At 39.5% G+C, this 22,794-nt stretch overlaps 1 protein-coding gene across 3 annotated transcripts in view; it reads left to right on the top strand.

The window, feature by feature from the left end:
* Positions 1–22,794, top strand: part of SMYD3 (SET and MYND domain containing 3) — a 394,207-nt gene that overhangs the window by 190,839 nt on the left and 180,574 nt on the right. Inside the window, exon 1 of one of the 3 annotated variants that reach the window (XM_063390958.1) lies at positions 12,360–13,188. The exons of the other annotated variants lie outside the window; for them this stretch is intronic. Within the exon in view, the coding sequence (XP_063247028.1) occupies positions 13,174–13,188 (15 nt within the window). The 5' untranslated portion in view covers positions 12,360–13,173. Of the gene's footprint in view, positions 1–12,359; positions 13,189–22,794 lie in introns of those variants that run through there. 3 annotated transcript variants of the gene reach the window in all.

The following is a 22,794-nucleotide window of genomic DNA, read 5'->3' as shown; positions in this document are numbered from 1 at the left end:
TAACTATCCAAGCTGGAGCTCTCAGCTGTTGGCTGTCCTTCTCCAGCAGCTGTTTCTGTACTGCATGGGTCTAGTCAAGGAAAACACAGGATACATTTCCCCTTTTCTTAGCACCATTAGTGAGATGTTTCTGTTTTCCTGTATCACTCTCAGGCACAGGGAGCGCTCTGAGGAGCCGTGTGTGTCTCTGGTGCTTTTAGACACTGAGATCAGGAAAACTCTTCTATTCCACTTTTCAATTCCTTTAACTCATTCCTCAAAATACTTGCTGCTGCCTTACTTAATACAGCTTTTTCAGGTCTCCTTGTTGCAGATTTTGTCTTTCACAGGGTTTAACCTCTCTGGCAGCCTGTTTTGTATTTTGCATGCTTTTTCTCTCTGAGGATAACACATGGGCAGTAGCTGTGGTGCAAGGCTAAGGACAAAGCTGCTCTACAATAAGTGGTGGTGTTGAATGGGAGGGGAGGGATCTGCAGTGGCATTTGGGTGGAGGAAGCAGTGCACATGATGTATTTCTTACAGGTGGATCATTGTAGGCTAGGGAAGTGTGACAGCACAGGTTTGAAGGAATGCAGCGTTCTCTTTTAGAAATCACAAAAATAATAATCATCAGCTGAGAGGAGGCAGCTGGAGCAAGGCAGAATGGGCACATTTTATTTCCCTGTGTTGCAAAGAGGTTCTGTGGGGCACAGTAGGTAGAAGATGTCAGGTGTAGCTCCAGGTGTCTGAGAGATGCAGTATTACAGCGTAAGTGTGAAAAGTAAAACAGCTATTGGCACTTTTGCAAGAAATGGAGGGGAAAAATACTGCCACCACTATTCAGCAATGTTAAAAAAATAGAAAACCATTTTTGTGAAAGTGTGCTGCAGAAAAACACAGAGCAAAGTTTTGGAAAACAATCTGGTGCCGATATGTATCACATAGGAAGTAATTTTCCTACTATAAATGAGGTCCTGTTTCATCATTTGTTTCTCTGACCTTCACTTTTCTATGAACTTTTCAAACCCGTTTAAGATGAGGCACTTCCAAAGATCTCTGCTAAACTCATTTTTTCTTGTTTTCTTCTAAAAGCTATACCTGTGTGTCTTTTAGCTTAAAAGTCCCTTAAAAGTATTTTAGTCCCTTTTGGACAGTTTAATTTGCCTGGTAAATGACTAGACAGGAATACTATCCTTCCTCTGCTGGTCTTGCTAGAGTGAGAGGTGAGGTTTTTCAGTCCTGCTGCATCAGAACATTATCAATGGGCTGGTTTTGAAGCCAATTTCTGGGGCTGTTGTGGTTGCAAGGGCTCTCTCCAACATGGTTAGCCTTGTCCATAGTATTTCAAAGGAGGAGCTCTCAAAGGGGCATTTACCATGAAAATTAATCTTCTTTTACTCTTCTGTGTGTATATCACCTGATGTGCTTACTCTTCTCATGGCTGATGATTTGCAGACGTCCCATATTCTACAAATATACTTCTCCCTGCGTTGTTCCTCCATCTGACAACCTCACAGTTTATAGCAGAAAGTCTTGTTATTAGTCCCAAAACTTCTGACATTGCACATGCCTATTAAATTTCATCCCATTTCCATTACCCTTCCAGATAATCCAGCCCCTGCTATGTGAACCCCCAATCCTCCCTCCAGACTTTTAGGTCTTGGGGAATTTATTTGTTTGGTTTTATGTTTTTGTGCCAGTCACTAATACTAGTATTAAGTGAGATTGGCCTCAACCGCAGTCTTCAAGGGGCTTTTCATTGTTAACCTGCTTGAAGTCTAACAATTCCCTTTGTGCCACATGCTCCTCTACCAGGCTGTAGCTAAGGGGAGGGGTGGCCTGCCCTGGCCCCTGTGACCCCAAAAGCAGATGTCTTTGGGGCACAGGGCAGGCTGCTCTTTCCCTGAGCACCACGGGGGAAGCCTGTGGAGCAGAGCTGACAGGTTCTCGGGGTGAGTTCTGCCTCTGCAGCCAGGGGAGGCAGAGGGAGACAGACAGCCTTTGGGGATGGCAGAGATATATTTGAAAGGGCACCAAGAAAGGCCTTGTAGAATTTGCGTTGATCCAGAAAATGAGCAGGTATTGCTCAGAGGAAAGGGCCTGCCCTGTAAGGGCACAGAGGTTGGGGGAGGAGATTTATTTGCAGTCCCTCTTGCTTTCACTTTTATCCAGCAGAGAGAACAGATACTTCTTCTGTTAATAGTGTTTACTGCTCCAGCTGGCATCCTAACAAAAACAACTTTCTGAGATGCTGAGGTACAAAACTCAGGCAATAGATCTCAGCACTTAATCCTGAAACCTCATGTTGATTTGAGGTCTGCTAGAGTTACAAAAGAATTTAAAAAATAAAGAAAAAATAGAAAGCTGAGAAATAACCTTCCTTTCACCAGACAGTTCAACATAAGGCATTGTACTAAATCTGACTAAAGGTGTTTTAACAACACAGAATTTACATAGCCTTGCAGTGCCAAATGTGTGAGTTAATGGGTTGAATTTGGTAATTTATTAATGATTGCACACATTTTGTCTTTTGGAAGAATAAATTACTCAGTATAACAATACACACTAATAATACCCTTTTCTGTATGGTCAGAAGTGCTGTGGAGAGACAATATGCTAAACACCATGCTTCATGGGCAATAATTGTTATGAGTAAAGTGTATTTTCTTTTGTTACAACACTCATGAACTTGTCAAAGTTGAGATACTGTGCTGATGCCTGTGCTGATACTTACCACTTTGCATGTTCACAGCCCTGTACAAACAGTAATGAACCAGTGTAAACAGTCATTTTCATAATGTGGCTTAATATAGTAAGGCATTGTGAACCTTGCTTTGCCTCTGTATGCACAAGGGATTGTAATTTACACCCCTTTCCGTGTGCAATGAAGGCTATACCCGTCATCTACCCTCTCACAATCATCCTTTTCCTGTGCAGTTCCCACTGAAGGGGGGAACAGGGCTCCAAAGAGCCTGGGCCGTAATTTGTTTGGCTCTCTTCCAGCTTTCTAGATGGTGCCAGTTTGCTCCAGGCTTCCTCTGTGCTATATCATTGCAAATCCCTTTTTGAGGGATGTTGTTTTCCCCGCATCTGGAGTTACCTCTCTCATTGCACTGCCAGGAATAAAAGTCCACCTGCAATTCAAAAGTGCCTGTCTGCTACATTGTCTTACACATTTGTCAGCAGGAAAGCACTGCCTGCCTTGTGCTTTTTTTTTTTTTTTTTTTAATTTTACAGTTTTAGTTACCCCTTTGCTTCAAGCTAGAGGTGTGTGCATCTGTTTTGGCAGCATGATCTCCAAGAGCTCTATTTGAGATATTGAGAAGTATGCACTCTCAAGACTTGAAAGAGCTGGAGCAGCGTAAATTAGCAGACCAGAATGAAGTCAAGTGAAGTACTGAAGGGCTCCAGATAGCTTAGGATTACAGCAGAAAGCATTCTAAAAGCCAGCTCTCCCAGTTGTTGAAAGTGTGCTTGGAGAGAGCTGAGAAGATACCAGCCTCCCACCAGCTGGTGCTAACTCCCACAGCACTGACTGCAAGCTGAAGTGATCTTTATGGGTGATATCTCTGCCTGATGCCCACCTGTGTGCAGGGAATTACCCTTGCAGCCAAACTGGCCACATCCTGTGGGACCAGAGGGTTTGTTGACTCCATAGCCAGACCAGGCTCTTTTGCCTCCAGGAATGGTTAGCTTCTTGGCCTGAAAGGTGAAGGTGAAATGTGTGTGTGGATGGTATTGGCATGTGTTAATGGTATTATTCTGTTAGTGGATGACAGAGTTCCATGCTGGCTAAAATGTGATTAATTGAGCAGAAATAATTCAAGTCTTTATCTGTAGATTGTTGAGGGGAGACATGCACCTGAAAGCTAATACAGTTAAGCATTTGCTCTGTGCTTCTTGAGGAGCAAACAGGACTTGAATTATTTGTGTTATTCCGGGCATATGTCTGGCTTTTAGTCTCATCATTCATCACTGCTCAGCAAGCACCTATGTTCATACATTGCATCATAAATACTGCGAAATGAATTGTGATTTTTATATTCTTAATTATGACTCTGACTCACAGCCACTCAATAAGATGCACAACAGCCATGCTGTATTACTTGTTAATTTTATATTGGAGAATGATGATTGATTCCAGTTATTTCAGGATCTACAAGAGATTTCTTTACTTAATAGCTCCTGTACCAGGAGGGGACTGTGCTTTTGGACTAGACTTAGGCATGCCAAAATGATGTCTGTGAAGAGACTCCCTTTAACACTACTTACATTTATTGACTGAATGGACAAAAGTAGGTCTGTAATTTGTTTTATCTTCTAACTTTGAAAGCATCAACTTTAAGGAGTCTTGTTCATATTGATAGCTACAGCAATGAGTTCAAAAACTAAATATGGTGTCAGTATAGAACTCCGTAGGTCAGAGGTACAGAACCTGTAGAAAAACCTAAATTATTCTTGTCTTTCTTGGGAAGAAGGGTAAAGAAAAACTCCAGATCTACTTGGATGAATAACAACTTTCAAAAGACATTTTAAGAAGTGGACAAAAAAAGCCTACAGCAAATGAAGACAATATCTTTATTGTTGCAGTTAGAAAAAAATGAAGATAAAATTAAATTGTGGCACTGGCTTAAATCTTGCAAAGTGGATGAAATGAGTAGTACCTTATATATAATAGCTGTTGATTAGTCTTAAGAAACTGGCTGGTCAAGTCACTAGAATAAAAGATTCTAGACTAACTTAAGTTGAAAGAGATCTCTAGGAGGTCATCATGTACAGTTTAAAGCAGATCTGATTAGATCAGGTTTCTGTGTCAGGGCTGTGTCCAATTGCATCTTGACTACCTCCAAGGAGGTAGATCTGCAACTCCTCTGGGCAGTCTATTTCAATATTTGTCTTAAAAATATTTGTCTTAAAAATTACGGTCAACAGAGCTGTGTTGCAGTGGCTGGGGACAGATAACAAGAGCTGTTTATGGAGTGTGAGCCACCATTCCCAGAGATCTCCACCAGTCTGGAAATGACTGACCAGTGTGTACAGCTGTGTTCTGCCAAGCCATACCATGAACCACCACCAGCAGCCACTAGTGACAAAAAAAGGCAAATGTATTCTTGAAAGTTACTGGCTCAGGAATTTCCAGAGATGGTTTTTAAATGTAGCCCAGCTCCTGCTAAAGATGAAATTGAAGTGGAGCAGGTACAAAGCAGGGCTATGAAAATGATTGATTATGGAGAATAGGGAGGAGTAAAAGAGCTTGGTTGTTCAGAGAAGTCAAATGAAGACTTGGAAAGGCATCCTACTGCTCTCTGTAACTTCATTACCACTAACAGGTATAATGGGAAGGAATAGATGAAGACTGTTAATGAGAAAAATGTTTTTAACAAGAAGGTGGTGAGGCCTTGGAGCAGCCTTCAGAAGGAGCAGTTGTAAAAACACATGAAACAGAAACAAAACCGAACTGACTTTGACGTGAGGCTCTGCCGGGGCAGCCTTTTGCTCAATACACCATTTGTGTTTTTCAGGGCAGACATTGTGCTCAGGAGTAATTTGCCTGGCGTTTCAGTACATCTGGCAGCATTTTGGCTGCTCCTGCCGTGCCCTGTTATTTCCTGAGCACATGGACAGCAGTAACAGCGTGTCTGCGATTTGCTTGGCAATCCCAGGTGCTCCCCAGTGCCTGCACCTTGCATGCATGTGGAAAGGCTTGACACATCATGGAAAGGTCATGGTGCAGGGAACCCACATTAGGCCAGGGACTTGGCTGATGTTTCGGCTGGCTTGGCATCATCTTTGTATGTGCATTTCTGCTGAGGAAGTCCAAGATAAAAATATGTCAGTCCATAAGAGAGACATTTGTGAAAGAGAGCGAATGGTGTGTACTCAGTGTGTACGCTGGGTCCCTGGGCATTCCAACTCAGAGTTTTTCCCATGGCTAAACAAAAGTAGCCATTTCCTTAGAATAGTAGCTGATTATTTTTCAGTTGTATGTTTTATTTGTCGTAATTTTATGCCCTTACAAGCAATTTAAGCCAAATTATGAAACGAAAACTTTAGCTAGTGCTTTTAAATCCTCTTAAGGGTTTTGTTTTTGATAACCCGTTGCCGAAGCAAACTAAATTAAAGTGAATTCCATCTGAAAGCTGGTTCTTGTATTCATGTTTATGAAATCGTGGCTTGAAATTCTCCATAGTTACTGCATTTCTATATTTTATATTTGACTTTAAGACTGTTATCTATTTAGTGACCATAAATGGAATAGAGTAATATGAGAGAATTGATGTAACAGATATTTCACTGGAAAACAACAGATTAGTGTTAAATGTATGTGTAACAGTGAAAGGGCTTTGGCAGAATGCAGAAATGTCAACAAACAAGTAGTAAGAGGCAAGGAATGACATTTGAATTCAAAGTAAGGAAAAGAATGGAAATATTAAGAGATATTTAAGAGGAAAGTATTTGGGAAGTTATCAAAAGAATAGTTTCTATTCCAATATTTAAAATTCAAAAAGAGAGAGCAGAAAATAGCTGTGCTGATGAGAGATGGAAGATCAGTGGTTTGGAAAGGCATATGCTGCTAAAAAACAAACAAAAGCTGCCTGTCAAAAAGGGGATGTCTGCCAGATAATCAGCTGATGTTTGCATCAAGGTCATCAGAGTCACCTGCAGTGTCTCTAAGATTTTAGACCAAAAAAGTCTTTGAACTAGACAATCCATAGGAGTATTTACACTGAATTCTTGGAGGTGGAGACTAAGTTGTATGAACCCCCACTGTGTTGGTTTAGATGAGGTTTTGCCTAGCAAAGCTCAGCATTACTGTATTTTGTGCCACTGGGAGTTTTTATTAATGTCCAAAGCTAAAAATAATCGTATATGTACTGCATTTCAAATGTCACCTTTTAGCACAAGCCCAGACTTTCCACCCTGCTGACCACTGAGCTTCTGAGATTATTTGTTGGGATGAATGACTTTACCCAAAGCACAGATTTGATAAATCCGTGCAAATTTGCCAGCTTCTGGAACAAAACTTTCATCAATTTCTTGTAGTGCATAACTGCATGTATGATCACAGATATTACTGTGGCTGTTTCTAAGTAGTTTTTGTGCTGGTAACATGAATGAATGTTTGATGCTTGGAGAAAGGAGTGTTTTTGAAAATAAAATCTGGAGATTTTGCATCGCCACACTGGGAGAAGCTGAAAGCAAGGTGATCAACCATGCTGCAGCTTTCATGTACCAGCTTTCATCCTGACACCAATACTTTTCCACATGAGGGAGAGGGCTTGTTTATAGGCAAGAGATGCAGATTATTTAAAGCTAATCAACTGAGTTTGTATATTCAGTGATAACTGTTGCAACCTACCTGAGAACTTCCCCAGAGTAAGTCAGATCTGTAAGAGAAATCACAATATTACATAAAGATCTATTGGCAGGAGAAATTTGAATCTAGAAAAACTACAGTCCTTGGTCTAGGAAAGCTTAGTGATTGTTTAAGTAAAAATTCCAGGATTTTGCCCCATAACTTCAAGAAATGTTAGTTTTTTAAAAAAGAAATGCATTGTTATGGTAAGTATTGGGGTATAATGAGAATACATCAAGATCTACATTTAATTTAAAAACAATTTTTTTTTTTAGTACTACTGATTCCAAAAGTCGTTAGGTTTGGTATAAGCCTTTTTTATCCATTACCAATACTTGAATAACAGTTACTGTTCACATTTTATGGATGAAGAGAATTAGGTGATTGATATTCTTTGATAAGAAATAAAGTTCTGATTCATACCAGAACACTAACTTTGTCAATGCAAGTTCATTAAAATTTCTTTTTTAGAAATTACTTGATTCATGATTTTGTAATTATTATTTCTGAAAAATTGTTTTTATGATATAGCTCCAGAACTGAATTGAATACATTTGCATTCAAAGAAACATGCTAAAAAAAATGCTTTTTTTGGACACCAAAAACTTGATCCAAATTTTGGGTTCAACATGCTTTTGATTAGGTCAGTGTGTAAAGTCTTTGAAGTTACACCTTAAATGTCTTTGGAAGCTGAAGCACTATTTTTGGGAAGTGAATAAAAATTTTTAGGCAGTAGATTTTATTAATGTGTATTAAACTTAGATATAGCCAAGTAGCTCAGTTAGAGCACATATATAGTGGGGGGAGCAGGATGAGAAGCAGAAATACAGTCCTGCCAGCAAAATAACATATGCATTACAGAATTATATACTAAAACAGAATTTAACATTAAAGAATTTTTCTTTGTTGTCCAAAGAAATAAATCCTTTCATCTGAGCATAGGTGGAAGAAACCAGCTCATGGGATCTCTCCTGGGCTCAAAGGAGAGTGTAAGTTTTAATAAGAATTTTCTGGTAAAACCCAAATATTGCAGATTTCTATTGGGAGTAGACAGTAGAAGACAGTAGGAATTTTGAAGGAGAGCTATAGGGATGCTCCTTACCCTTTTTAGGGAAAGCTTTTCTAGAGATATAGATTATTGTGCTAACAGAAATGGCTCTCTTCCTTTTTGCCCCAGTGAACATTGACATTATTGGTGTGAATAACACGTATATATAAAACCTGGGAGCTGGAGACCTTCCTTGGTGAGTCTGGGAATCTGTAGCTGTGCAGGTTTGCCATGTCTGTGCAAAATGTGAGTAATTTCCTATGAGTAACAAATGAATCACAGCCTCTTTGCTGGAAACACATCCTTATATCTTGTAGCCTCACTCAGCTATGCCAGATATTTATATGATGAGTTAGCCATTATCAGTTAATGGCTTCAAAAAGCAAACCAAGGAGAACACCTACAGTTTTTGTGTTGTTTTCCCCTTACTTCCAAACCCAGAAAGACCAACTTCTCCTGAGGTTGGCAAAGGCTTTTCAACAGCTCTCTATAAATCATTGAGAATATTGTATTTCTCCTTCCTGGAGAAAAATATGCGTGGTAGGATTCAAGCCAGTAGTTTTAAGTGATCCTCAGGGGCATGGCATCAGATTGCACTCTGGGTGCAATTTTACTGTCGTCATACGAAGGCAGCAAAGTGTTGCATCAATGGAATTTTTGGAATGGGAAATTCTTGAGGCCAAATCTTAGCCTTGTTTCTGTGGCCTCTTGAGGCAGGACTTGTCCAGTGTGCAGGAGTGAAGAACAGGGCATGAAGTGCTGTGAAAGTGCAGGCCTGGGAAGGTTGCAAAGCCAAACCACATGGACTTAATTGCTTGTCCTGAGTAGGAGCAGCTGCAGAAGTGCCAGTCAGCTCTTTGTTGGAGAAGGTGTGTAAAATTTGAAGAGTCTTGGTTCCTCCTTAAATCAGTGAATTATCACAAGCAACATGGAAGTAAGAGACCTGCACAAACATTGGAGCTGTTATCTCCTGGGAAGTTACGTTTCTTCCCAGAGCTCACTTTAGTTGGAGAAGCTCTTAGCCGCTTTTCCTTCCCTCCAACTGGTTTGCAATTTCGGATTTTTCCAGATTCTTGAAGACTCAAGCAGTGCTTATCACTCCCTGTCACCAGGGTGGCAGACCTGTCCCTGTCACTTCTCTTGGGCTTTCCCAAGGCTCACTCATGCAGGAGTGGGCACTGGTGTCACGCTGTGCCCCTGCAGCCACGGAAGCTGTTTGTCCAGGTTTGGTGCTGAGGACAGACTTGTCCCAGGGCAGCAAGGCTGAACTGCTCAGGGCACATTTCTATTTCTCATGCTAAAATGTGTTTCTGAATACTAATTTCCATTTACAAATATTTTAATGTCTGCTTAGGAACTTAGCTCAAGGGGAGAAAAAAAATTATGGTAATAGTTTCAAAAGACCACAAAGGCCACATTTTTTAGCAAAGCATTTGGCTTGCTTTACATTAAACATGCCCTCAAGTTCCATATTTATTTTTAATATATTACTCCTACATCTTCTCTTCCTCCACAGTGATTTTTCCCTTGCTGAATAACATCCACTCAGCTTTCCTTATCCTAAACAGAGCTGTCAGTCTTAAAGTTTAAATTGGCATCATCCTTTCCCAGTCCCAGCTGCCCTTGGCTTTCTTCAAGTTTTTGTCAGTGTGATCAAAGTACAGTGCACTTGCACCCATATATTTTAAAATCTGTGCTGGGTTTGTTTCTTTTGGATAGTACCCAGTTTATCACAATGGTCAAAATTGTTTCTGGCATCCATGGAGATAATTATAGCATGTCATAATGTTGTGAATAGTATATTGCATTAATATTCTTACATCACATGGGGAATTCAAGATACGAAAAGCAACTGTTCCTGATAGTCAGGAATCTAAAGATTGTTTTTCTATACTCTGGCATGATTGGTTAACAAACTTGGCTTAAAAGAAGAATATACCTGTCAAACTTTTCTGGATTCATTCTGATTGCACACCAGACCTATTTCAAATTTTGAGCTGAGATGAAATCCATTTACCAAAGGTTATGGTATCAGTGGCAAAACTATTAGAGATCATTTCTTGCCATTTTTAAGGCTGCACTGTTTCTTCTGTCTTCATCCCTCTTTGTATTTATTTATTTTTCTTCCCAAAATAAATAATTTGATTTTGACAAGTTTTATTATTCAAATTTGTGTTTTATTTTAAATCGTCAAAGCAAAAGACATCTTTGCCATGGTGGATTATAACTGATATTTTTAAATGAACTTGTCAGACTTCTCTCTTATGGAAGCTGCCAGGACTCCATTATGAAAGCAGGATGGGTCTATGAATTTAGAATTTAGACATCATGTATATGTAGTAAAAGCATGAATTTGATATGGTATGGATTATGTGTGTAAAAATTGTCATATTCATAGGCATTTTATTATTTAAGGGATAAATAACATGTATTTGGTATAATAGTGTCAAAGATGCTGCATACCAAAGAGTAGTTAGACAATTTCCTACAAAACTGGGGTCTGAATGAGCAAGCTGTTAACTCTATTAACTTCAAATTTTTGTATCTCCAAGTACCACAATAATAGCATTTCTGTGACAAAAATATGCAGTGTCTGGCTGTAATACATACTGAGAACTGTTTAATCATAATATTTTGTCAATTAAACATGGGTTGTTCCTTTACTGAACTTCTTGTTTGAAATTTCTATTTCAAAGAACCCTAAAATTAAGAATTGATTTAATTTTTTGCACTCCCAATAAAGAAAGTTGGATAATGTCCAGAGGCTCTTTCTAACCAATGTTTCTGTCATTGTTTGCTGAAGATACTGCTATTACTAACTTGAACCTTGCCATTTTGCCACCTTTGATAGTAACAGATGCTTATAGTTTAATAGATGTTTATAGTTTTCAGAAGAAGTTTTTTAGAAGAAAACTGGGGCCAAGACACAGCAATGTCAGATGCAGTAATATTGTAACTCAACTCTCAGTGTTTACAGGCCTTAGTGGGGTTTGCTAATAAATTCATTCAAGTTGTGAAATTCTGTGTAAGATAAACAATATTCACAGTTCCTGTGAAGTTAGTCTGGAAAACAAACATCCTGGAGACAGTACCTCCCATAAAGAGCTTGTATCCCATGTTACAGGTGCTGTTCTTGGGTGAGACAGAAGCAATTCTGAGAGTCAGAGCAAATAAGTTTTAATTTTGGCAGTTTTCGCTTCACCTTGGGGACAGTGACATTCAAGTCAAAAAGCACTTTTGCTGAGACTGAGCTTTCCCCTTTCATCATTGGTATTCCAGCTGGACTTCTTAATTTTGGGCTTTTTTTCCTGAATCCTTGGGTTCACCCCATTCTTTCATCGAACTCTGCTATTCAAAAGAGGGATGATCATCAGGCTACCTAAATTGTATCCACTCTCCTATGTAGTTCATTGTGCTGTGAAGTAACTCTTTGTTTGATTTGTTTTGCAGGTAAGTAGTGCTTAGCACCCGATGGTCAGCAATTTGTGGTAAGTATATTTTGTAATTAGGAAAACTAAAATTGAATTCCTGTTATTTTATTTAAAGGGAATAAACAAAGTAGGGGGTTAGTCATACAATAACATTTGTTTCAGATACTAATCAGAATGTTTGCAGATGTTACTGGATTTACATTTTTCTCCTCAAAGTGTTACTCATCTGTAGCAGGAAGAAATAAATATAAATACTCAAGGCAATGTTTCAAGGAAGTTGAGAAAACAATGTTTACTTTAAACATAATAAATAAATGAGGATTTCTTTTCTGTTCTCAACTCCTTTCAGCTACAGTAATCTTGGAAACTGTTTTAACTAAATGAAAATCTCACACAAATGCTGTGTGTAAATGTTGGTGTCCCTATAACTTTTTTACTACAACATAACTAAGACTCTTCTGCTTATCCAGTCTTTGACTTAAAGAAAATATTATTAACACTGACTTATTATCTATGTAGTATAATTAATAGAGCTCACTGTGCTTCCTAAAATGTGTTAGTGTAATCTTTCTTCTTCTTCAGATGGGGAAATAATCTCAGAGCAGTTGCAAGGGACCTCTGGAGATCATGTAGTCCAAACCAAGAGTGGTGAAGAGACCCTACTACAAGCATATGTTGCAAAACATATATCCTGGGTCACTATCAGCTCTGAAAGGGCTTGCCATCCTCCGTGGGTGCACAGTTGTTACAAAATAAATCTGTTTCTTCTAGTATGCATCACTGCTCACATTAATTTAAAGTTATAATATGGTACTCATGGTACACTGCCCAAGTAAACTTTAAAATTCAAATGTTAATTTTTAGCTTTTTTAACTTCCCAGCCTCTCCAGAGGCAGTTGTTATACTGTTAATATACTGTGAAAGGTGTTACAGCTTTGCGCTTCAGTGTTGGGAATTTTAGAAGTGTACATGGCACATTTTTTCTTGTGGTGGGACTGATGACTCTCAGCACTTGACACTGATGCTGTTTGATTTGATCCTCTTAGAAAGTGACTGTGTTTTCCTCCCTGTAGTTTTAACTTTGTAGAACATTTTTCTCGTTATTGCTCAACTCCATAGAATTCTTATCTGGTGGGGTTTTTTTATGTTTCTTTTTTTCTTTTTGTTTGGTTTTTTGTTTTGGTTTTGTTTTGGTTTAGTTTTTTTGTTTTTAATAACATTTTTTCCTTTCTTCCCTTCACAGGTACCATTATTTTGTCTTGGGGACATTTTTATTTTGAATTCAGATTGTTCTCTTTAACTGATCACACAACTCACTCATCCTTAGTCATGGAGGATTTATCTTTCAGCTTTACTGAATGTTGACAACACCTGTAAGTTTTTGATCTAGTCTACATTTATTTTAAAAATCTAGTAATTCATTTGTGTTTCTTATACCTGTGCCAAAATTATCTGATCTTGTTTGACTATGCTTTCCCATGGCATCCAGAAGTTTACTTGTGCTGCCTGCTTTCTGTCATCTTTTGTAAACTGTTCTGCCAGAGGATTATTGCTCCACATCAGCTATCACTTTTCTCCCTGAGATTTTTTTTAAATGCGTATTTGTACATGCACATACAAAAGTGTGGTAGCTGTGAAGTCACATTTAAACACTGGCTGACAGAGAAATAAAATATATACACCAAAACTGTCAAGACCCAAGTCTGAACGTGTAGTTACGTATTCTTTGCAGAGGTCAGCTCTGAATTTCTTCTGCCCTTTGAGACACCATTATCACCCTTTTATCTCCTACATCTGAGTTGGTTCCATTGTTATGTTTCCATAAATTTAATTTTTTGAAAGTGGGTTACAGGGCTGGTATATATAACCAGGAATTATGAATGTTTTCACTTATTCTGTCTGCTCAGAAGTGAGGAGGTGAGTCTTACAGTTCTTCCTGGCAGACTCAGCTCATGGTTCCACTTCAGGAAAGGATTTCAAGAGGTGATTTCCTAGCTCTAGTGCCTCATGTTAGGCCTGGAATTCCAAAAATCTAAAAGGATCCTGGTGAGCAGGATTTGGCTACACCAATTCAAATCACTAGCAGGTTTCTTTTTGCTGAGAAAGTTACCTCTAAACAGCAGAAGTAGAAAAAAAACCCCCAACCCTAGTCCTGGTGCTAATTGACTATTTATATTGTGGACTTTTTAATATAATTTTTACATTACTTTCAATATGTTCTCTTCAGATTGTACATATGTCCTAGCATATTTTTCACCTTCCAGCAGAAATGGAGTATATCATATATGCTGCTCATACTGCAAAAACAATGAGTCTTCTGGGTAAAGTGAGGACTGAAATGCTTCACAAGAGTGTCTGAAAAAATACAATGCATCTTTCAAAATAATATCCCTTATTCTTGAAGTGTCAAATACATTTAGTGTAAATTTTCCACAGACTGGTTGTTTAGACTGAGATAAAATTAATGTTTTAATTTTTTTTCATGTGTGAGAAATTTATTGTATCTTCAGCAGTGTTTAGTTTTGTTGTGGCAAATGGCCTCAAAGGCAATGCCTTGCATGTGTGAAACTTCCTGGAAAAGTGACTGGTGAGTACACCTATGTAGTTTATGGCAGTATTTCTAGAGGTAGTTTTTCTTATTTGGTTTTACCTGGGAGCTGCTATGCTGAAACAGTTGAAAATAAGTTATTTCTTCAAAGAAACTGTTGAAAATTTGTGCTCTAAATTTTTTTTTTTTTTTTTTTTTTTTTTTTTTTTTTTTTTTTTTTTACCTAGTATTCTGGATGAACCTATTTATTTAAAAGAGTCTGAACAGAAAGATCATCTTTCTGCTGACTGTGATTTGGGCTGGGCACTGTTGGACATCTTCCCCAGACAGATTTTGTGACAGTATTGTCCTCATTTCTGATAGTATATTCTGACAGCATTGTCCTCATTTCCACTGGCAGCAACCTGCAGCCATGATCATTTATTGTTTCACCATAACATTTCAGGCACTGTTTCTTTGCTGTTTTTTCTTTGGTATGTCTTTTGCTCTTGTACTCTTAATTTTGAAACAAGACAAAAAAATCTGGTTATAAATAGGCCTCACATTTTTCTAAGAGTATCGTCAGCACAGTAAAATAGTTTGTAATATCCCAAGCATCACTTGAAATAATGGTACTCTTCCCTTTGTCTCAGCAGTTGTACAGTACTTTTCTTTTATAGGCAGTCAAGATTAGCTCTTCTATTGGCTTTAGATGATAGGGATTTACTCGGATGGAGCATTGAAAACCATGAGCAGTAGAAATAATTACACTGGAAGCCATGCATCTATCTAAGTAAAGAAGTTAGATAAGATATTTATTAAAATAATAATAAAATATCCGTTCATCTGTTTGACACTATCTTAACTTGCACCTGTCACATTCCCCATTTTATAACTCTTTTCTTACTGCAATTCCATCAGTGAAGGAAAGAATAAGAACAGTGGCTGTCTGAGAGATCTATCTGAGACTTTCAGTTCTCAATGAGTTACCCTGAGACATTTGTGTCTTGTGGTGCTTCCACATAGTTTATGCTAACTGCCTCATTGGGATATGTAAGAGGAAAATGTATGTGCTGTCTTGAAAATGTGAAAGGTATGCTCCCACTTTCACTTGGCTTTCTAAAAGCTTTGGAAAAGGGATTATAGCAAAAGGGATATTTCATATAGCAAGAAGACAAGGCACTAATTTCTTCCACTCAAAAATGTGAAATCTTTATTTTGTGTCAGAGGATAACAACATGAGTGTTTGACTTACAAAAAAAAAATGGAAGGAATTGACTGAAGATTTTGTAGTTCACTAGCTGTTGAAATGTAACAGGTGATTAATGCTGTTTTGGTTGTGTCCTACTATTGTTTTAACATCCTTTAAAAGAAATACCGTTAAAACATTTTTAAATCTTAAAACTTGTATCAAGCAGAAAATAGGTTAAGTTTCTTGAGAGTGAAGGGGTCTCAATCTGATATTGTTTAAATTTCTCAATTTCCAGGGGGAAGGATTGTTTATAGAACAGCACAAGTGGCAATTTTGCTGCTCTGTTTTGTCAGTGTGCCTCAGGAGGAAGACCTGAGGGACCACATCTGGGTTTACAAGGGAATGCCTCCCTTTTTGTGATTTTCATCCTTTTTCCTGTCTGCAGGCCCTTTCCACAGTGTTAGAAAGTAACTTCTGTGGTGGTTTTGATGATGTTGGGTCCTTGCCTGCAGTCTGTGTTGACACTGCCAAGATAATGCCCCTGAGCAATCAGGTGCTGATAAATCATAGTGATGATGAAAATGTTTTTTTGGAATGAATTCACAGAGTAGCTTATGGAGAAATTTCTGTTCCTGTTAATTTTTTTTTTCTAAATTTATTTATTTTCTAATTTTTTTTTACAATTTATTTTCTTCTGTGTAATGCTTTCAAGAACAGCCATTTTGCTAACTTGACTTTGAAGCTGAAAAGTTACGAAATAGAAACAAGTGTTGTTTATGCCCCACTTAGTGCAAGGGGGTTGCCTGAGCCCTGGTACTGCTACTGTGTGGGTCCTCTCCTCTACATCCAGATCATCCTGAATGTGGGCAAGAGCAGGATCTCATCCTTCAGCTGAGCAGGACAATCTGGTTGTGAGCAGGGATGCTGGTGTCCCTGGTATGCAGGCCATGCCTGGAGTCCCATGCCCTGTCATTCAGTGAGTGACTAATACGGAAATTTGACATATTTTTCATCAATAAAAATCACAGGGTCTTGTAAAGAGGGTAACAAGCCAGTTTCACTGGAAGTGTGCCAAATGAGAAAAATTACTCTTTGGGGTCACTGGCAAATAAACCTTCCCTCCCCTTCTTACAGGTGGTCCTTAATACTCAGAAAAATCAGAGCTGCTAGTAGTGTTTGGGCGTTGTTGCTGTGTCTTAGTCTTATGTGTACTTTGGAGGGTGAAGGTTTCTGTGAGTTTTAGCAATATTCTCTTCCAGGCACTGAGCAAAGCTTCAGCCAAGCTCTCCAAGCTGAGCATGTCTGAGTAACAACACGATGACTGAGCTCGTGAGGTTGCTGAATGAAGTTCAGTGTTACTGGAGGCTGAGGTGAGAGGTCATGAAGTGGCTGCTGAGACAAGTATAAACCAGTGTTGCAGAGTATGGGGGGCTGTGGTGAACGAGGGAGAAAAACTGACTGGAAAAGACAAGGGTAAAAGAGCAGAGATGAGTGCCCTGGAAAAAAACACTCATAGTCCATAACAGAGTCCAACAAAGTTTTTTAATTAGTAACACTGAAGATGGATTAGAAAATTGCTGCTGGACCACTATTGTTCACATATGTGGTGAAGTTTGTAAAGACTGAATTTCAGCAGTAATAGTTTCCTCTTATAAATAACAAGCTGTTACACAAAGGAGGTTGCTGTTATTACCCTATTTCTGTGGGGGGAAAGAAAGATGCTGGAGGGGTGAAATTACTTGCTTGAAGTCAGCTGATCCAGACAGATTGAACAGCAATTCCCAGTCTCCCTAAAGTATCAGAGCAGTGCTCAGTGCGTGCAGTATATATAAACCAACAAACACCAGTTTGTGACTCTGTGGCACAGGATAGGGGTGCTCACCCAGCCTCTGGGAGCTGCCACCTCAGCCTGAATAGTACCTGTATCTGGGATAGGGAGGGAGAAAACTGGGGGTGTACTTGTCCTTCTCCCAGAAGCTCCCAAGGTTATCCAGTTGCTACCAAATCTATGTGCAGTCACGCAAAATTCACGTATAATCTAAGTCTGTGGGTTGAATGGTTTAAGTGAGCTACTGCGGGGGCCAAATTTTGTTGAGTGGCAATACTTTCAGCAAGTTGTCCCTCATTATTTTGTGGGTATTGTAAGTTCATTTTGTGTTCTTTGATAGTGCTTATTATCTAAATTATTTTAAGTGGTTTGTGTCAGTTCAGTAAATACTGGTTATGATTTGAAAAGTGTTTTCACAGGTGCTTTACTACATTTGTATTCAAGAGGCATATGCTCCTTTTGCATACATCACAGGGATGTGCAGTCACTTTCAGCAGATATTTTACCCACATACAGGTGGGTTTCTGTAAGACAGAGTAGAGACTTCTCTGTCAGAGAAAACCATTGTCGCTCCCAAATTCTTTGGTCTTGTCGTTTGGTTCCAAAGTGTGCAAATTACTTCCAGGCATAGAACATCTCCAGAAAGCATTTGTAACTTTGCATGAGGAACCTGATCCAAGGGTTTCCTTCTGTCAAAGCTGCTGGAAACGAGGTAGCATGTGTCATTGCCAGAGAAGCCACAGGCTCCAGCTCATGATTCTCATGGTAGAGCTTAGACTCCGGCTATACTCACGGCATGGTGCAGGGTTAGGCATGAGTTACCAGATCCACTCTCACACCTTCGGACTGCTTGTCTTCCAGGCTTCGAGGGAGGCCCAGCCACATCAGGGTGGGTGTGGGCAGGGTGAAAGCGAAGCAAGGACGTGGAGAAGGCAGGATTCCCTGGCAGCCCCTCTGGGCTGTGCTCTCGCTGGGTCTCGGTGCCGAGCCGCGTTCTTCCCAGCGCGCAGCAGATGGCAATGGTGTGCCGGAGACGCTGCACTGGTGTGCCGGAGGCGCTGCACTGGTGTGCCTGAGCCGCTGCACTGGTGTGCTGGAGACGCTGCACTGGTGTGCCGGAGACACTGCACTGGTGTGCCTGAGCCGCTGCACTGGTGTGCCGGAGGCGCTGCACTGGTGTGCCGGAGGCGCTGCACTGGTGTGCCAGAGACACTGCACTGGTGTGCCAGAGACACTGCACTGGTGTGTCGGAGACACTGCACTGGTGTGCCAGAGACACTGCACTGGTGTGCCAGAGACACTGCACTGGCGTGCCGGAGGCGCTGCACTGGTGTGCCAGAAATGCTGCTGCTGCCCGGCTTCCAGCGCAGGCAGCGCTGCTGCCCCAGTCACGATGGCTGTGCCAGGTTCCCGAGGATGGATTGCATTCCAATTATTGCCATGAATCATTTTCACTACTGCTTTTTTTTTTTTTTTTTTTCCCTCTCCCCTTTTCAGATTAATTTCTTCTTACTCCCTGTAAGCTACCTAAGCTGCTGTGATAGCACGGTCTTGCTCTGTGTTGCCGGTGCGTGATGCTGTTGTTACCCACCTGCACCGATTCCGTGTGATCTGTAGACCTTTCATGAAATGCATGCTATGACAAAGGAGAGCAGGCTACATGATGTAATGGCCCCTTCCAGGCCTTAAATATTCTGAATCTTGCTTCTATGGTAGGTGAAAAGATGATAAGGACTTCTTACACTACGAAGGAGAAAAGGAGGTGAAATTTTAAACTGAAACTTCCAAATGTGTTTCTCCTACTTCCACAACCTCAGCGTCAACTGCTTTAGGTAACAGGAAGTTAAATTACCTTTTATAACTTGCCAGGGACAAACAATATTTATGTGTGATATCTTACTACCATAGTGATAGCATTAACAAGCTGCTCTTGGAAATGGTTTCTAATGCCTAGTTTCTATGTAAATATCCAAAAATACCTGAATTTTGGAGATACTGGGGTTTTCTGGCTAGCACTTAACTATGTGAAAACTGAACTACATTTGGTAAGAATTATCTGTAAACCAAAGGATCCATTCTTCAGACAGACTAACTGGTTAAAAACCCACCATAAAATGATAATAATAATAACAACAACAAAACCAACAAATAATAATAAGTAGGTAATTAGTTAACACTGCATACAGTGACAGCAACTTTTGTAGATGAAAGTATGGCTCCCTTGCATTGCTGTCCCATCTGTTTTTTGGGCTTTTCTATACATTCTTCAGCATAATGCCCAAGTGAATAATTTAATATAAAATCAGCATTAGAGATTTTCTGGATTCTGATACCTGATTTAATAGTTATGTGCTTGTCCTGTAAAATATATTTGTGGACAAAATGTAATGTATGCACTGCTGCACAGAGAAGTACTTTTTACTCCATCAGCTATTAGGATATTTTTCAAGGCTGTTGATTTTTTTTTTTTAAATGCAGCTCTTTTTAAGCTATTCTGAAAGGAGGTCCAGTCACTACTAATTCCTGTGTAAATTAAGCATAATCACTCAGAGAAGAGACCCTTTATTTAGTGAGTTTAAAGCTCATTATACAATTTTGTAGGGAGAAAATTACCATGCCTGTAAATTAGTTGCATTTCCTAATGAAATAACTTGGCAATTTTTCCTCTTTTGATAGGAATAAGAATTATAGTGGCAGTGGAAAGTAAAATCATGCTATTCCTACTGGCAGTTTTTTAATTGTAAAAGAAATTATAACTGTGAACACATTTTGATTCAGATTAATCTCAACAAGTAACAAAAGCATATTTTGTCATGGTGTTTTTTCATCTCTTTCCCATCTCTTTAATTTGGGCCTAAAGTCAGCTCCATCAGCCTTATTCCTGCTGTATGATGACACAAATTCTCTTGGGATATGTGGCTTTCTCAAGCAATAAAGCATCATTATGCTGCTCATTTCTGAGGACGCACTATTTCACATGTGAGTTGTGTTTCAGGGGACAAACCAGCAGAACTTATCACGTTAATTTTCCCAAAAACTGAAGCTTTCATCCTCCCATCAGGCTTGCAAAGGCGAGTGCATTTACCATAGGTGTCCGTGCTCCTATAGTTCTGCCCTGACACTTCTAGTTGGCAGCAAATAGATGGCATTTTAAGTGCTTTGGCTGCAGCTACCAGCCAAAGGAGTGGTAAAAGACAAAGTGATTGTTCTTGAGCTGGCTGTCCTCACATTAGCAAGGCGAGGTGGTGCCAGTGGCTCTGCAGTGCGTGCACGGCCACCTGCTCAGCCAGGTGTCGTGACTCCAGCAGCTAACAGCAGAGGGACACGGACTTGCTGTAAAACTGAAAAGCATTTTAAGAATGCCTGGAATAACTGCTTTTTTCCTGAAATTGGCTGTGCTTCCTAATATAGATATTAATAATTTGTGCTTATAGGGTGTGGTTGGTTTTCTTTCATTCGGGAAAGGTATAAATTTAGGGTCGTATGGATTAGTATCCTGAGGGTTTCTTTTTTCTCTTCCGGCTGTGGTCAGTTTTCAGCTGTATAAAATAAAGGTTTAAGAATAGCTTAGCTTTGGAAAATAACATTCAGGCTTCCCCTAAAGAAGTGTTCATAAAGATCATCTCAGTGTGTGGGTGCTCTCTTCTTTCCCTCACGCAACAATTCTGTTGTATGATAACAGCAAGCAGCAAGTTCTTTGAAGCCTTTTTCAGTGTATTAAAATTAGTGAAAGATTAAATGGGGTTTTGTTACATTTGATCAGTGTGACCAATATTGCTTCAGCAGTTAGGACTTGGTACTGAAATTCCGCTGCTGGACAGTGGTTTTGGGTCGGGCTACTGAAGAAGAAGGTCAATGACTGGTTTCAGAGTTGCTTCCAGTCCAGCACAGAAAAGCAAATCCATTTCCCAAATAGTAGTTCCTTTGATTTTTGTGTAGATTCCTCTTTAAAACATAGGGCTGTGCATACTTGTCAAGCAGGCCATTATGGTGAAAAATCGTATTTCTATTTTGGATGGAATCAGAATGTAGCTTCCTGAAGTTAGTGTACATAGGTCTGAATTGTCAATACTTTTGGGTTTGCACACTACTACTGATTTTCAGTGCTTAACAGTAGATGCTCATCACGTCTTAAAGGTGATGTATTTCTGCTTAGCATTTTCAGCAGCTGAAGACAGACCCCTGAGGTAGTCACAATACTAAAATTCATTCTCTTTGCAAATGTGAAAACAGTATAGTGTGAGTTTCCTAGGGCAGACATTTCTGTGAAAATATTTTTTTTCTGATGAAATTAAAGTTTTTTGTTTGATTTCATCCTTGATGTATTTTATATGTTTAAAATGAAAAGAGAAATAAGATTGGTTGTTGCACAGAACCAATAGCTGGCATAAACAAAGCTGTAGGAAATGAAGGAAAATAAGGAAAAGGAAATGAAAAATAAGCAAATTTGAGATGAAAGGTGCATTACTCCATTACTATTTTGATAACTAGAGAGAAAAAAAATAATAGTTGCCATAAAGTATTTTAAACATGAGAGTCTCTTACTAGGTTCTTCAAGACTGGAATTAATCACTTGCAGCCACGTATGTTCTTTGCATGATGGTGTGCAGCCCTAGCGTTTCATTAAAACCCAGGTCAATAATAACAGGTCACTCAGAATGTCATTTCCTCTGGAGAAGGTTGGGAAGCCAAATGCCAGCTGTTTCACCCCTTATGTACTGTGCCAGCACACTGAGTTGTGTGGAGGAGAGTGCAAGTTGAGCCCACCAGGGCTGTGTTCCAGAATCCCCCGTGGTCTGGGTGAAAATGTTCGTGTGAGCGCTGGGAGCAGAGGGATGGCACAGGGCTGGCAAACCCGTAACGGGGCAGCAGATGGACAGTGTGCCACCAACCACAGGCACAGAGTTCTGACAGGGACACTGCAAGTCACAGTCAAATTCCCACCAAAAGGAAGTACCACGGGTAAGAAGAAATAGTTCATAAAAGTATAAAATGAATGCTAGTGATATATTGTCCTAGTGATGGAGCTTTTTGATTTTAATAATTTATTATTTTTAGCAACAGTCATGGATTAAATACTCACAGCTCCTGTGCTGCCCTAGTGCCTTAGCTAGTCTGCGTTGGCAGTGAAGTTAAGAGAAAGATGGGTGGACAGGTGGTTGGAGGTGCTGATTGTCACTTAGTTTTATTAATCCTTTAAGGAATAAGGTATCAGAGGGACAGCTCTTGTCTAGTACACTCCATGTTGCTTTTGAGGGATAGGATGAAACATAAGCAAGAGTAAGAAGGTGCCCTTGATCTCCAGTGGGATTTGGGAACTGAGAAACATTTTGATAACAGTCAGTTCTCTGGAGGTATCACTGTTTTCCTGGGTGAGTCCTTACAGACTGTTGGGAATCATGTTACCAGTTAATCATTCCATCCTCACAGCA

The sequence above is a fragment of the Prinia subflava genome, chromosome 2 (genome assembly GCF_021018805.1).
Source record: "Prinia subflava isolate CZ2003 ecotype Zambia chromosome 2, Cam_Psub_1.2, whole genome shotgun sequence".
Taxonomy (NCBI): Eukaryota; Metazoa; Chordata; class Aves; order Passeriformes; family Cisticolidae; genus Prinia; species Prinia subflava.
The sequence above is the reverse complement of the archived record's forward strand: the minus strand, read 5'-3'. Positions and strand labels throughout refer to the sequence as shown.